General features: G+C 43.6%; 1 protein-coding gene across 4 annotated transcripts; it reads left to right on the top strand.

Moving 5' to 3' along the window:
* The first annotated feature begins 2,923 nt into the window (after positions 1 to 2,923).
* Positions 2,924 to 14,918, top strand: LOC113033456 (retinal dehydrogenase 1). Of its 4 annotated transcripts, none has more exons than XM_026187255.1 (16): positions 2,924 to 2,984; positions 3,541 to 3,666; positions 9,655 to 9,868; positions 10,600 to 10,760; positions 10,969 to 11,073; positions 11,304 to 11,444; positions 11,557 to 11,686; positions 11,829 to 11,890; positions 12,159 to 12,287; positions 12,419 to 12,532; positions 12,665 to 12,767; positions 13,125 to 13,309; positions 13,394 to 13,558; positions 13,660 to 13,817; positions 13,958 to 14,032; positions 14,203 to 14,918. In XM_026187255.1, exons 3-16 carry the CDS (start codon positions 9,808 to 9,810, stop codon positions 14,273 to 14,275), a joined length of 1,662 nt encoding a protein of 553 aa, XP_026043040.1. In that variant the 5' UTR covers positions 2,924 to 2,984; positions 3,541 to 3,666; positions 9,655 to 9,807; the 3' UTR covers positions 14,276 to 14,918. The 4 variants fall into 4 exon arrangements, with proteins under 4 accessions (XP_026043040.1, XP_026043039.1, XP_026043042.1 ...); XM_026187254.1 differs by having other exon boundaries at positions 8,274 to 9,868; XM_026187257.1 differs by lacking the exons at positions 12,159 to 12,287; positions 12,419 to 12,532 and having other exon boundaries at positions 8,274 to 9,868.
* Positions 14,919 to 15,021: the final 103 nt, after the last annotated feature.

Below are 15,021 nucleotides of genomic sequence, written 5' to 3'. Positions count from 1 at the left end.
AGCTGCAGCGAATATGAAAACGCCTAAGTTCAGCGGCAAGACGCCATGGGAAGTGTTTATCGCACAGTTCGAGCTGTTAGCTGTTGCAGCTGGCTGGTCTGAGGAACATAAAGCTCTCCAATTGGCTTTGTGCCTGTGTGAGGATGCAGCTGCATGCCTGCTGCTGCTGACCGAGGAGCAGAGGGGAGATTATAATGCTCTGGTCGGAGCACTTCAGAGGCGCTTCGGGCAGTATAACCAACCAGTGCTGCTGAGGTCGGAGTTCCACAACAGACGCAGATTGCCAGGTGAGCCCCTCCGCATTTTGGCCCATGAAGTCGAGTGCCTTTGCCGGAGGGCGTATGACAGCATGCCACCATCAGTGCAGGCGGAGTTAGCTCGGGACCAGTTCCTGCAGGCCCTGAGCCCTAAAGAGCTCCGCATGCAAACTCAGCTTGCTCGGCTGGCCACACTCAGTGCAGCCCTGGAGCTAGCGTTGGAGAGGGAGATGCTTGCAGGATCCTCTGGGGGCGCTGACGACGCACACGTGGTGAGGGCTGTGTCAGCACCTGTGGAACAGATGGAGACGCCAGCGGGCCTGTGCAGTTTGGTGCAGACAGCTTCGCTGCAGTCGCCTTCCCCTCGGGCTGGCCCACACCGCCGACCTCAGAGCTGCTGGGGATGTGGACAAGTCGGACACCTCATCAGGCAGTGCCCCAAGCTTGCAGCGGTTCAGGGAAACGCCCACGGGCCCGTGTAGGCGGGAGTACACGGGCCTGGGAGAACGACATCCCCACACCACCGCCACCTCCACCCGGTGCGGCCATCACTGTGGGCTGGACCCAGGTTGGCGGCTTTTGCCATGTTCCAGTGACGATTGCGGGGGTGTCCTGTACGGCCCTGCTGGACACGGGATCCAATGCAACGCTGGTCCGACCCGATATTGTCCCAACCGGAGCTGCTGTACAACCGACTAACGTGCAACTTAAGACTGTGACCGGTGATCTGGCCCCAATGAGAGGGAAGGGAGTGTTCCAGTTCAAGGTGGGGGACCTCGGTGTGTCTTATGCTGCCTGGGTGGCTGACGTACAGGACGCCTGCATCCTTGGGCTGGATTTTTTACGAGCCATTGGTGGTGTACTGGACTTAGGCAAAGGCCTCCTCGTACTCTCTGATGGGAAGAAGGTGCCGCTTATTCCTCCCCCGGTCTGCACAGCATCTGCCGCGGCGTCCACCTCCACCGCAGAGACCCCTGCAGACCCGCCAGCAGAACAGCGAGCGGAGGAGGAGGAGGAGGAGGAGAGGCTCTCAGCAGTGAGGAGTATCTGGTCAAAGAACTGTGAGGGGCTGACTCCACAGCAGCAAGAGAGTCTATGGCAGGTACTAAAAGAGTTTAGTGACATTTTTGCCCTGAAAGAAAGTGATGTTGGCTTGACACACTTGGTAGAGCACGTCATTGAGACCGGGGATGCCCAGCCTATTAAAGTGCGCCCCCGCCGCCTGCCCCTGGCTCATCAGGAGGCTGCAGACAGGGAGCTGTGTGAAATGATGAAGGCGGGCATCATAGAACCATCTGATAGCCCGTGGGCCTCCGCGGTGGTGATGGTGCCTAAGAAAAAAAGTCCTAGGATGCGTTTCTGTGTGGACTACAGACCACTCAACAAAGTGACGAAGAAAGACTCTTACCCCCTTCCCAGGATTGATGAGTCCCTCGACTTAGTAGCCGGGTCCTCCTGGTTTTCCACCCTGGACCTGCGGAGTGGCTACTGGCAGGTGCCACTGTCCCCGGAATCCAGACCGAAGACAGCCTTCTGCACTAACAGGGGACTATGGCAGTTCAAAGTCCTGAGTTTTGGCCTTTGCAACGCTCCTGCGACCTTCGAGAGGCTCATGGACAGTGTGCTGGCTGGCGTCCCACGGCAACGGTGTCTGGTTTACCTGGATGATCTTCTAGTGCACGGGAGCTCCTTTGATGCTGCCCTGGATGCCCTGAGACAAGTGTTGGAGAGGGTGGCGGCTGCAGGCCTGAAGCTGCATCTTGTGAACGTTAGAATATATATAGCACCAAAATCCCAAAATCTCAAAGCAGTTTATTATTTAAAGTTAAAGACCCCACAATAATGGAGAGAAACCCCGAACCTGAACATAGAACAACACAGTGGCAAAGAATCTAAAACAAGCTTCTTCTTTTTTTTTCTTTCTTTTTCTTTTTTTTTAAAATTACTATTGTTTCCATAAGGAATGAGTGACAGCACAGTGGCTACGTCCATGTTTTATATAGAGTCAGTGGAGCCACTAATAATTGCCATCCACTTCTTGAAAGGACAAGAAGCACTGTGTCGGTGAGAGCAGACTGCTGGAGGCCACTGTGGGGATAGTTTAGGCTCTCGTAAATTAAATTAGCTCCTCGTTGAAATTGAGAAACTCAGTGACGAACAGCGACCAACCTCTGCTGGGAGTTATTCATTTATTTATTTACTTATTCCTGAAAATTCACTCAGAAGCCCGGGGCTTGATTATGTGACATCAGTACTTCTATCAAAGCCGGAGCGTCCTGATAGGCTACAGAGTGGACGCCCCTCTCTGGGAGGGGAGCTTTGGAGCACTCGGTGAAGGTGCTTGTTGGTGGTCACAGGGCGGAAAGTACGTACAGGCTACCCTCAAATGTAAGCTTGACTGTGGTGCGCATACGCATATATAGCTAACGACCTTGCGCATCTTTGAGAGCGGTTGCTATTAACCGGTCTGTGCGTTCAGAAGCTGCAAGAGTGTTTGAGCATTTTGAATCTATACGTTCACCTTTCTTTTATATCCTCAGGTCCAAAATTGGACAAGGCCCACCCCTCTCCCCCCTGTACTTCTTGGAAGCAACGGCTGTACCAACCTTTATTTGTCTCCGATGCACGGGCCACCAGGACTGCTCTCGCTCTGCAGTTTATTTACAGTGTTTCCTCAAGCAGCTGCTGCAGATTTACTCAGAGAAGCGTCCCCCTCCTCATCTCTCAGTTTGTACATCCTACTTTCTTTTGTGTTTTAATCCCTCCCACAATAGATACAGGCCGAGGAGCAGACGAAGAGGCTTGCAGTGAAAGGAGTGTGTGTGTGTGTGTGGGGGGGGGGGGGGGGGGGGGGCGGTAACAGATATTTTTGCTTAAAGTATAAGAATTATGGTTTGCTATAACCGCCTGCTACTGAATTTGATGACCTCAGATGTCAGATAAATATAACAGTTTGATGAAATACAAAACTGATATGATCAGACAGCTGAACATTGAACACAGCTGAACTAAAATAATCTACAAACATAAAGGATCTTAAGACTTGTTGATCCTGTTAATCTTTTCTGCAAAGTATGCATTACAGCTCCCCTACCTCCACTCTCCCCCTCCACTGTCCTCCAGATACATTTTAGTAACGGACCTGCTGGTGCACTTAGATTGATTTCCAGGTTACAGGCAGGAGGATGGATGGCACAAAATTGTAAAATTACACTAATAAGATGGATAAGCTGCATCACTCATCAGTTATACTCATTTATTTTTCTCTTTCCCTTTCACAAAGGATAGTCCAGTTCTGTTGCTGAAGGAAGTAATAAAGGAGGTGCTGGAGCAGCTTTTTGAGAATTTGAACAGCTGCAGAAGCTTCCAGGTTACTACGCAAAGGTGACTGAACACAAGCAAGAGAGAAGTGAGTCCAAAGTTCTGCTAAAAGGAAATGACCTTGTTTGACCTGGAACCACAACTGATGGGAATGCCCCTTGTCTTTCCTGTTCTCTTTGATTTTATTATATACCATTTCTTGACGCAACACTCCCAGGGATGCGTGTCTCTACCCAAGGTCTCAGATCTGTTTTGAGTTAGGCAAATGCAGGATGCTTTCTTTAATGTATGCAAGTTGCATACATTAAAGAATGTTAATGTTGCATAATGCAACATTAACATTTACCCAGTGACCATGAACCACCTTTGTTTGGGCACTGAAGTGACAAAACCTGAACAGTTGCTGCAGTTACCTAAGAAATATTTAACACACATTCTCTCCAGAGGCCTGGAGGTGAGTGAGCCAACTAGTTTCTCTGACTGAGAGATTGGTTCCTGTCTCACAAGAGAGCAGTGTCATCTCCCCACATCTCCCCAGTGGCAGATGACACTGCCCTCTTGAGGGAAAATAATGTTACTCCAGGCCAACAAAAAGTTTTTTTCAGTGGCAGAAGCAAGCTTCAATAAAACATACAGTGCTGTGCACACCTTGTGCTAGATAAGCTACCATGGATGGCTCCAGAGTCAGTAAATTACTCAAGCCAGACTTTTCAGTGGTGTCAGGTCCAAGTACTATCCACCATCCAGAAAGCTTATAAACTGTAACAAAAAAAACAAAAAAACTCAAAATTTGGGCCTCACAGACAGCATATTCATCACCTACAGTCTTATAACTGACAACAACAGGGTCATATAAGCTAACTTTAAGCTGGTAGACAACACAGCTAACTAGCAACAGCTCACAAGCCCGACTTAGCTGAGGTGTCCTTGATGAGGGGAAGACCTTAAAACATGGGAGCAGATTGTGAAGGTCATGTGCTGACGTGGACTCACATGTAAGAACGTATTTGCATAGCACATTTTTACACAAAAACTACAGAATTCTTTATAACAAAATACCAGAGAATAGAAATAAAGGTTAACCAAATGCAAGTGTGAAAACATGAGGTTTTAGCTGTTTTATGAAGGCGATCACAGAGTCCACAGATTTCAAGTTCAGTAATTCATTGTTCACTTGCTCTGACAAGCAAACACTGAATTACAATATTTTATACATGATGAAATAAATGCATGAATAACAGTTTCCAGTTCAGAGTGTGACACAATGAGACTTTACTTGGAAATATTTCTTAAGTAACACAAGCAAGCGATTTGACATGAACGTCCAACATGCAAAGGTTACGCCAAGGTTATCATGGCCCTGAGTCTGTGGACTCAGTAGTTTTGATTATTATCTTATGTTTCAGGTTAATTCTTGTTAAGATTTTCTTGTTCTTATGGTTTGGTTTCTGTTTTGTATTCTTAGCTCCTCCTGTTCTGTGTCTCTGTGCCTGCCCTGGTCCTACGTCTCTGTGTTCCCTCCCTGTTGCCATGTCCGTGTCATATCACGTGTCATCCCATGTTTTGCACTGTGTGTTATCCTGCATATCATTCTGCGTGACTTTCTGCATTTTCTTCTGCGAGTCATGGTTTCAGGTTTGTTTAGTAAGTTTTTCCCAGTTTAGGTTTATCTTAGTTTCTGTTGTTCCCATGTCCACTCAGTCTGTATTCTCACCATTTTGAAAATAAAGTTCACTCACATCAAAGCCAGTGCCTGGCTTTTGGGTCTCTCGTTCACGACTCCACATGGCTGCCGCTGCAACCGTGACAAAAGTTCCAGAGAGAAGATTTAGCAAATGTGGCACAAGGACCGAGTTTCCATTATCTTAGACTTAAATCTGTCAGGGGACAAATAAGGACTTCTGCTTTTTCTTCATTAAGTCAGAGCACCTACAGTGGGGCAAAAAAGTATTTAGTCAGCCACCGATTGTGCAAGTTCCCCCACTTAAAATGATGACAGAGGTCAGTAATTTGCACCAGAGGTACACTTCAACTGTGAGAGACAGAATGTGAAAAAAAATCCATGAATACACATGGTAGGATTTGTAAAGAATTTATTCGTAAATTAGGGTGGAAAATAAGTATTTGGTCACCTCAAACAAGGAAAATCTCTGGCTCTCACAGACCTGTAACGTCTTCTGTAAGACGCTTTTCTGTCCCCCACTCGTTACCTGTATGAATGGCACCTGTTTGAACTCATCATCTGTATAAAAGACACCTGTCCACAGCCTCAAACAGTCAGACTCCAAACTCCGCCATGGCCAAGACCAAAGAGCTTTCGAAGGACACCAGGAAAAGTATTGTAGACCTGCACCAGACTGGGAAGAGTGAATCTACAATAGGCAAGCAGCTTGGTGTGAAAAAATCAACTGTGGGAGCAATCATCAGAAAATGGAAGACATACAAGACCACTGATAATCTCCCTCGATCTGGGGCTCCACGCAAGATCTCATCCCGTGGGGTCAAAATGATCATGAGAACGGTGAGCAAAGATCCCAGAACCACACGGGGGGACCTGGTGAATGACCTGCAGAGAGCTGGGACCAAAGTAACAAAGGTCACCATCAGTAACACACTACAACGGCAGGGAATCAAATCCCGCAGTGCCAGACGTGTTCCGCTGCTGAAGCCAGTGCATGTCCAGGCCCGTCTGAAGTTTGCCAGAGAGCACATGGATGATACAGCAGAGGATTGGGAGAATGTCATGTGGTCAGATGAAACCAAAGTAGAACTTTTTGGTATAAACTCAGCTCGTCGTGTTTGGAGGAAGAAGAATACTGAGTTGCATCCCAAGAACACCATACCTACTGTGAAGCATGGGGGTGGAAACATCATGCTATGGGGCTGTTTTTCTGCCAAGGGGACAGGACGACTGATCCGTGTTAAGGACAGAATGAATGGGGCCATGTATCGTGAGATTTTGAGCCAAAACCTCTTTCCATCAGTGAGAACTTTGAAGATGAAACGAGGCTGGGTCTTCCAACATGACAATGATCCAAAACACACCGCCCAGGCAACAAAGGAGTGGCTCCGTAAGAAGCATTTGAAAATCCTGGAGTGGCCTAGCCAGTCTCCAGACCTCAACCCCATAGAAAATCTGTGGCGGGAGTTGAAAGTCCGTGTTGCTCGGCGACAGCCCCAAAACATCACTGCTCTCGAGAAGATCTGCATGGAGGAATGGGCCAAAATACCAGCTACTGTGTGTGCAAACCTGGTAAAGACCTATAGTAAACGTTTGACCTCTGTTATTGCCAACAAAGGTTATGTTACAAAGTATTGAGTTGTATTTTTGTTATTGACCAAATACTTATTTTCCACCCTGGTTTACGAATAAATTCTTTACAAATCCTACCATGTGGATTCATGGATTTTTTTTTTTTCACATTCTGTCTCTCACAGTTGAAGTGTACCTCTGGTGCAAATTACTGACCTCTGTCATCATTTTAGGTGGGGGAACTTGCACAATCGGTGGCTGACTAAATACTTTTTTGCCCCACTGTATGTAGGATCTGTAGCTAAGAATTATCTTGGGACTAAAAAGAGATATATAACTGAATGTCATCTGAATGTAGCAGTGATTAAAAAAATGTTCAAAACGTGCTGAAGAGCCATCAGATATAACAGAAAGGGCCCTAAAACAGAACCTTGTGGCACGCCATAGGTAATAGAAATAGAAGAGGACATGTACTTCACTGTGTTTATGTCATCACTGGTCATCTGCATTATTAAAGGAGTGAGAAGTGTCTTCACCTAGGCCATGTGGGGGTTGCAATATCCCATATGACATGTGTTGTTTTTATACACTGACGTGAGCAGTAAAACCTTTGAAGTGCAAATTCCTGAGAATTTTACTGAGAATGAATTATGACACCTTGTGATCTGCCTGTACTGGACCCCTGGTATGAACAATGTAATTTCTGTAATGTGTCACAAGGGAGTGCTCTTCATCTGATTGTCCACTGACATGCATTCCCAAATCATTGCTGCTTACTACATGTAGCTGCATATATTTAGGCTGTGAATTAAATCATTAGTGCTTCATGTTGGGAATATTTACTAATCCTAAGAGAATGACATATTCACCTAATTTCAGAACAATGCAGTAAATTACAAACACAAGTCTTTGCATTCCTCTACCTCTCATTTTTTTCATTTCTACTCCTTTTTCTAATAAATTCGACTAATAAATAACTAACTAATTCCAGTGTCTGCTCACTCACCTTTTCATGGTAAAAATGTAAATGGCCTGCATTTGTATAGCGCTGTACTCAGTTCCTAAGGACCCCAAAGCACTTTACACTACATTCAGTCATTCCCCATTCACACACTGGCAATGGCAAGCTACATTGTAGCCACAGGTGCCCTGGGGCTCACTGACAGAGGCGAGGCTGCCAGACACTGGCGCCACCGGGCCCTATGACCACCACCAGTAGGCAAACATGGAGTTAGTATTTTGCCCAAGGATATTTAGCATGCAGCCAGGAGGCAGCCTGGGATCGAACCACCGACCTTCTGATTAGTGGCTGACCTGCTCTGCCACCTGAGCTACAGCCACCCCATGCATGACTGCACTGTCTCCAGTTCTTTCACCATCTCCTACTTTCCATTTTTTATTCCCTTTCTTTTTTCTTGCCCTCTATCAAACTGTCAATTTAGGTCAAGTTCAGCTGTGGGACACACGGGCGTCTGAGGCCGACCGACAGCTCCTTTGACCTGGTGGTCCACATCCTATGTAGACAAAGGCAGTCCAGTTTTGTCCTTAACTCTGGCAGACACACACTGACTCTCTGGATGGTAGAATTTCTATGAAGCAATTGTGCTCCATATGTTCGAACATTAAAACAAGGCCAGAGTTACAGATTTAATACTCCATTCAAAACGTCTGAATGAGTTTGTGTACATGCTCAATGTATAGCTAACCTACGCAGACCCCACCTGACACTAGGATCGAGTATGTGTTGATCAACATTGACTATGTGCTTCCCTAATGAGGAACAAACCCTTTGGAGATAAGTAGACCCAAAGAATCTAGGTTACTTATTTACAGTGTGCTGTAGTTCCAGTCCAAACTCTTTCATAGAAAAAGGCTTCAAGTCAAGTGTGTGACAAATAAGAGGTGAACGCATTAGTATGGGAGGATGGTTTTCACTATGTTTTCAACACTCCCTAGATGCAGCTCTACAAATCTTCTCTTTGTTTAATGAGGGTTAAATCAGGTTGTGTTGTCAAAGGGGATAATTCTCAAAAGGATGTGTGTATATCGAGACAGAAAATGGGCACACCAGACAAAATTATGTGATCACATTGTTCCTGGGAGACAGTGAAGCAGCAGGAGGCCCCTTATCAAAGCAAACATCTTCCCAATTATGCTTGTTGACTTGGAGGTGGGTCTAACCAGGCAACTGGGCTGAACTGATTCATAGAAGACAGAAGTAAAAATGATGGCAAATTCAAGATTTTCAAGATTTTCGGGCTTGGTTCTTCCTCTTCAACATCTAAAAAGTTTATTGTATTGTAAAATTATCTTGGTAAATGTTTAGAAGTGTGCTTAACTTAAGGCGATTTTGAAATGGAAGATTTATGCACAGAAAGATTTAACAAAGATTTAACAAGGTAAGATAACATCTAATAATCTTAGCTTAGCAGAAAAATGTAACTCAGGGGTGTTAAAATTATCCACAGAGTCCCTTTATATTACCACCAATCAGTATTCTGATATAGATGGTGCTAATTATTTATTTATTATTTATTGCCAGTGTACTAGAAGCTTTCTGAGTAAAATATTAATAAGCAGTAATAGTAAATCTGCAGGATTCAAATTGTAGTGAAGGAATAAAAATAGTGAAGTAGAAGAATTATTTAAACACTGTCAAGTTGATAAATTCCCGCTGATTGCAAAAATGGCTAATAATTAAAAATGTGTCTAACCATACTGTACTTCCATTGTCACGTCAGATGATTAGTGAGCTTGCCGCCTCCCGGGACACATGAGGTAAACTGGGATTGGGTCCATCTTAATGGTTATTTACACGTGCAGGCAGACCCTCAAATGACCCAGGAGAAATCCTTCTGTGACAGCGCGCAATCCTGCGCATTTCTGCTTTCTGACGCTGAGAGCTGAAAGTATATAAAGAAGCTCGGAGACTCTCCGGTCAGCTGACACCGAGAGGAAGGAGAGAGCAGCTGCAACATGCCTGTGATCGGAGTGGGAATACACCAGTCGGGGGGAACTGCATCAGCATCACCCACAGGTAGAACAATTTTTTATGTTTACGTAATGTAATTCCACAACCATTTTCTAATGTTTGTTGAAAGACCAGATAAAAGTGCTTTTATAATAATAAAAATAAAAATAATTATTATCATTATTTTTATTATTGTGACAGACATAAATGTTCAAAAGTAATAGGCTTAATTTGCCAGATTTAAAAGTCTGTAAGTGCTGTATTGACACATAGTTATGTATACATAATCTATTGTCTGGCTTCTCTACAAAATTATACAAGTGATATAGTAACATATTCAAACTGTCTTTTATCTGACACAGAAATCCACAATGCCTTAATTAAACTTGTTTCTTCCATATGAGCCCATGCATGATCAGGTTTTTCAGCAATTACAGTGAAATGCACCTCTGCTCATATTTTGCCCTGGCACAGCACTTGATGTTCTCAGATTCTCTCAGTTTAATTAAGGTCTAGTCCATTCTTCTGAGCTAGCAAACCATGTCAGTGCGTGGTCATGACCCTTGACCATCCGGTTTAAAAAAGCTGACAATGCCAATAACTAATTTGGCACAGTTTCTATTTACTCCACTGGGTTGGGATAGCATCGTGTGCACAGGGTTACTATCCTCACTCAGTGACCCAAATGTTAGCTTTCGCAATCACGTGTGTGTGTATGTATCTGTGTATTCACACACCTAATCAGACAAAGAGACTTGAACAACATTGTGTTCCATTTCTGTTTTTTGTTTTTTCAGAAAGAAAAAATTACAGCCTGAGCTCCCAGCCAGCCAATGGTTATGAACATCAGTCTGGAAATGGGTTCAACCACCAGGACCACAATTCCCAGAATGCAGATGGATTGGAGACAAATGCACTGCCCACTCCAATTGCAAACCCCCAAATTGTTTACACTAAGGTAAGCTGCAAGCCAAGAAGCAAAGCATATTTATAAGATGAAATAATTTGAATATAGGAAATATTTACCAGTCCTTTATCAGTTAGGATGCAGTAATTACCTGGAACAGCATTCAGAGATGATACCCCACACTGTGTGCTTATCACTGTAAAGTCAAAGAGTGAGGGGGATATATCACACAATCTTTGTCTCTATCTTTCACCATCAGGTGTTCATCGGTAACGAGTGGCATGAGTCATGCAGTGGCAGAAAGATTCCTGTGTATAATCCCACCACCGAGAAGCTGCTGTGTGAAGTGGAGGAGGCCGACTCAGTGAGTATTTTACACGTCGCTAGTAAGTTAGATGAGCTTTACAAGAAAAGCTTTTGAATGTTTATGGAGCATTATTATGACTTACATTGTGAGCACTTTTTTGTACAACGTCTAACGTGTTGTATGCTGTGTAGATTGGGAATCTCCTTAAAGCAAATTTTTCAAGTAAACACATAAACTTGATCTGGCGTGATTGTGGTGGAAACCTCCTTAACTTGTGCTAATAACAGGACGATGTAGACAAGGCAGTGAGGAGTGCCAGAGCTGCTTTCCAGATGGGATCACCGTGGAGATCCATGGATGCCTCAGACCGAGGCCATTTACTTAACAGACTTGCTGACTTGGTGGAGCGAGACCGGCTCTTGCTAGCGGTGAGAAACACACATACACGTACCTGAAGTAAATCATCAGTAAATGTTGCTCCACAAAACATCACGACTGGATTATAATGACGCTGTGTGTGCTTTTTTTCTTGTTTTCCAGACACTAGAAGCTCTAAACTGTGGCAAAGTTTTCCTCGTGGCATATTTTGTAGATCTGATGGCTACAATCAAGACCTTGAGATATTACAGCGGCTGGGCAGACAAGATTCACGGAAAAACCATCCCCGTAGGTGAGTTAAATTCGTTTTTTTTTTATTTAGATCAGAGGTTACACGTGTTTCCATATTTAAAACCATCAGCACAACAAAAACTGGATGCATTCAGTGCTATAATAAATGAACTGTGTGTGTTTTTTCTTTTTTTGTTTTTTAGATGGAGAATATTTTACCTACACACGGCATGAGCCCATTGGAGTATGTGGTCAGATCATTCCTGTAAGTGAAATAAACACTAAAGGATGGCAAACATTCAACTGTTATGTTACCAAGTTTTTGTGTTTTTTCAGTGTTTACATTCAGCCAGCTGTGAGTAAAGTAATGGTCCTGAATGTGGTGAAAAAAATTTTAACCTGTTTTTTAGCTGAACCTGAGATAATTTGTTGATTGGTTCTGATTGTGTCACATTCATTATCACATAAATCTTTTAAGCCAAAAAGTCTTATGAAGCGAAAACTGAAAATTGAGTTTGCACTTTGGCATTCAGTGGAACTTCCCACTGATGATGTTCGTGTGGAAGATTGCTCCTGCTCTGTGCTGTGGGAACACTGTAGTCATCAAGCCAGCTGAACAGACCCCTTTATCAGCTCTGCATATGGCTGCACTCATCAAAGAGGTAGTTAGATTCAAATTACTAATCACCCACAACAATCTTATGCAATTATATAAGTGCAAAAACTGGCGCAAGTCCATTTCTTACTGAAAGAAGATGACTGAGTGGCTCTCTTTTCAACTCTCTGTGTTCAGGCTGGGTTTCCTCCTGGAGTGGTTAATGTGTTGCCTGGTTATGGTCAGACAGCAGGCTGTGCCATTTCTCACCACATGGATATAGACAAAGTAGCCTTTACCGGATCTACTGCTGTTAGTATAAATCTCAGCACAGTGTGTCTGTGTGAACAGCTTGCTCTCTTCTGGTTTTGTGCATTTCACTCATGTACAAATGAACTCCTTTACTGTAACCATGCGGCTCACATGGTTGTCACTGGTTACCAGGTTGGAAAACTCATCCAGAAGGCTGCAGGTGAAAGCAACCTGAAGAGAGTCACACTGGAACTTGGTGGAAAAAATCCTAATATTGTCTTTGCAGACTGTGACTGTGAGTGGGACCTTTTTTCACTTGATTACGTCACATTTCTCTCTTTAAATGTCATATTCTTTTATACCTTTACCATGTCTAACCATTTCTGAATTGAACAAATAAAGTGCAGCACCATATTAAGTCACACTTGTGGTGTATAAATCTTTCTTTTAGATTTGATATCTTTATATGATATATCTTGTAGTAGTATTATCTTACTGTAGTGGTTTTCCCTAACAAGTGAATGATCCCTCGTTTGAACCTGGGAGTAGAAGAATCCCTTTGGGGTCGTGTCACAAAGGGCATCTGTTGTTAAAAAGAAATCTGCCAACTACCAGCAGTTAAAGGTGGCTTTTCTGTGTATATGTCTTGCAGTAGAGTACGCAGTGGAGCAGGCACACAGTGGTCTGTTCTTCAATCAGGGCCAGTGCTGTCTGGCAGGATCCAGGGTGTTTGTAGAGGAACCAATCTACGAGGAATTTGTCCGCCGCAGTGTAGAGAAAGCCAGATCCAAAGTCCTGGGAAACCCACTCTTGCCAGGCGTGGACCAGGGACCACAGGTATACTGTGGCCTGAATACTGTTACACCAACTAACAAGTCAGACAGGTCAGAATAATATGAGCTTTGTTTATTTTTTCCTCAGATCAACCAGAAGCAGTTTAATAAGATAATGGAGCTAATAGAAAGCGGGAAGAGAGAAGGTGCAACTCTGGAGTGCGGTGGCTCTCCAGGGGGTCAGCAGGGACTTTTCATCCAACCCACCGTGTTCTCAAATGTCAGAGACCATATGCGTATCGCTAAAGAAGAGGTACTCACACCCCCAACGGTGGAGCACATATTAAAATACGTAGTCTAATTCTACTGCTCATTTTTTTGCTTTTGTAAGATTTCTCTACCATCCTCTTGCAGATATTTGGCCCGGTGCAGCAGATTATGTGTTTCCGCAGCATAAGTGAAGTCATCGAGAGAGCCAATGCCACACAATACGGGTTGGCAGCAGGAGTCTTCACTAATGACATCAACAAAGCCCTTACAGTCTCCTCTGCTCTGCAAGCCGGCATGGTCTGGTATGGATCACATCCTTTGCACAGAGCATGATAACTGAAGCCTCTCTTAAAGTCCCATTAGACTTTGGAATAGTGCAGCTACTACTATTGTATGCCTGTTTTTAAGGAATAAGGTGAAACTAATGCTGCTTTAATTCTAGGGTGAACTGCTACAATGCCATGAGTATTCAGTGTCCATTTGGTGGCTTCAAGATGTCTGGGAATGGGAGAGAACTGTGAGTGTTGCCATTTTGAAATCTAAGGAAATTAACCTTTACATTTGCTGCATTAATGTCCATCAAACAACTACGTAATCGTTGCTTTGAGACTTTGTAACAATGCACTGCAACTTGACTAGTAAACTCTTTCTCTTTTTAATCAGTAGTGCTTGTTTTTCTTATTTCAGGGGGGAATATGCACTGCAGGAGTACACTGAAATCAAGGCAGTCACAATCAGAATATCACAGAAGAGCTCATGATACTGCCAGTCTACATTTCTCCTGTTTAAACCATCAGCCAGAGTCAGATCATTAGATCATGCTGCACCTGCATGTTTTGTAGCCACTTTGTGAATATTTATTCCATTTTCTGCACAGACTTTCTTTATTTTTGTCATATACCGCCAGGGTTACATGACTTTTATCTATGGTGGTCCTCTAGTGTACAGGTTTGTAAACAGATTGTTCTTTGAAGTTTTGCTTCTCGTGTGTTTGATAGTTTAGTTACACCGTAAATGGCAATTTTTCATAAATAGAACATTTTAATAGATGTCATGCAAAAAATTAGAAAGTCACTTTAAAAACTATGTACAGGGATTTCCACATGAAATCAGTCGTCTGTATAGATAAGCAGTAAACTGTAGACTGATTCCACTGTAGTAAACAGGAAAAAAAGCCGAGTCCTTGGTAGAAGTTGCTGAGACATAGAGTTTGTTGACATTTTTGCAGTTGTAATACTACTGACACAGATAACACACCATTTCTGTATCTTTTAACTGAGTCGCTGCAGTAACTACAGACTTTTTCCAGTGTTAGGTATGACTGATGTCTCATCTACCATGTTGAAAATACTAATTGAATGCTTTTCATTCATATAATAAAATTCCAATAAGAAATGATGTTATGAAATTTGTGTTCATTTGCATCATTGCAGTAAACCCCAAATTGATTCCTCCTCCATATGCAGCTGGAGCCATCCTAGCAGATATCTGTAACTGTGAATCATG

This window comes from Astatotilapia calliptera, chromosome 12, assembly GCF_900246225.1.
Source record: "Astatotilapia calliptera chromosome 12, fAstCal1.2, whole genome shotgun sequence".
Lineage (NCBI taxonomy): Eukaryota > Metazoa > Chordata > Actinopteri > Cichliformes > Cichlidae > Astatotilapia > Astatotilapia calliptera.
Note: the sequence above shows the minus strand (reverse complement) of the source record. Positions and strands in the feature narration are given on the sequence as shown.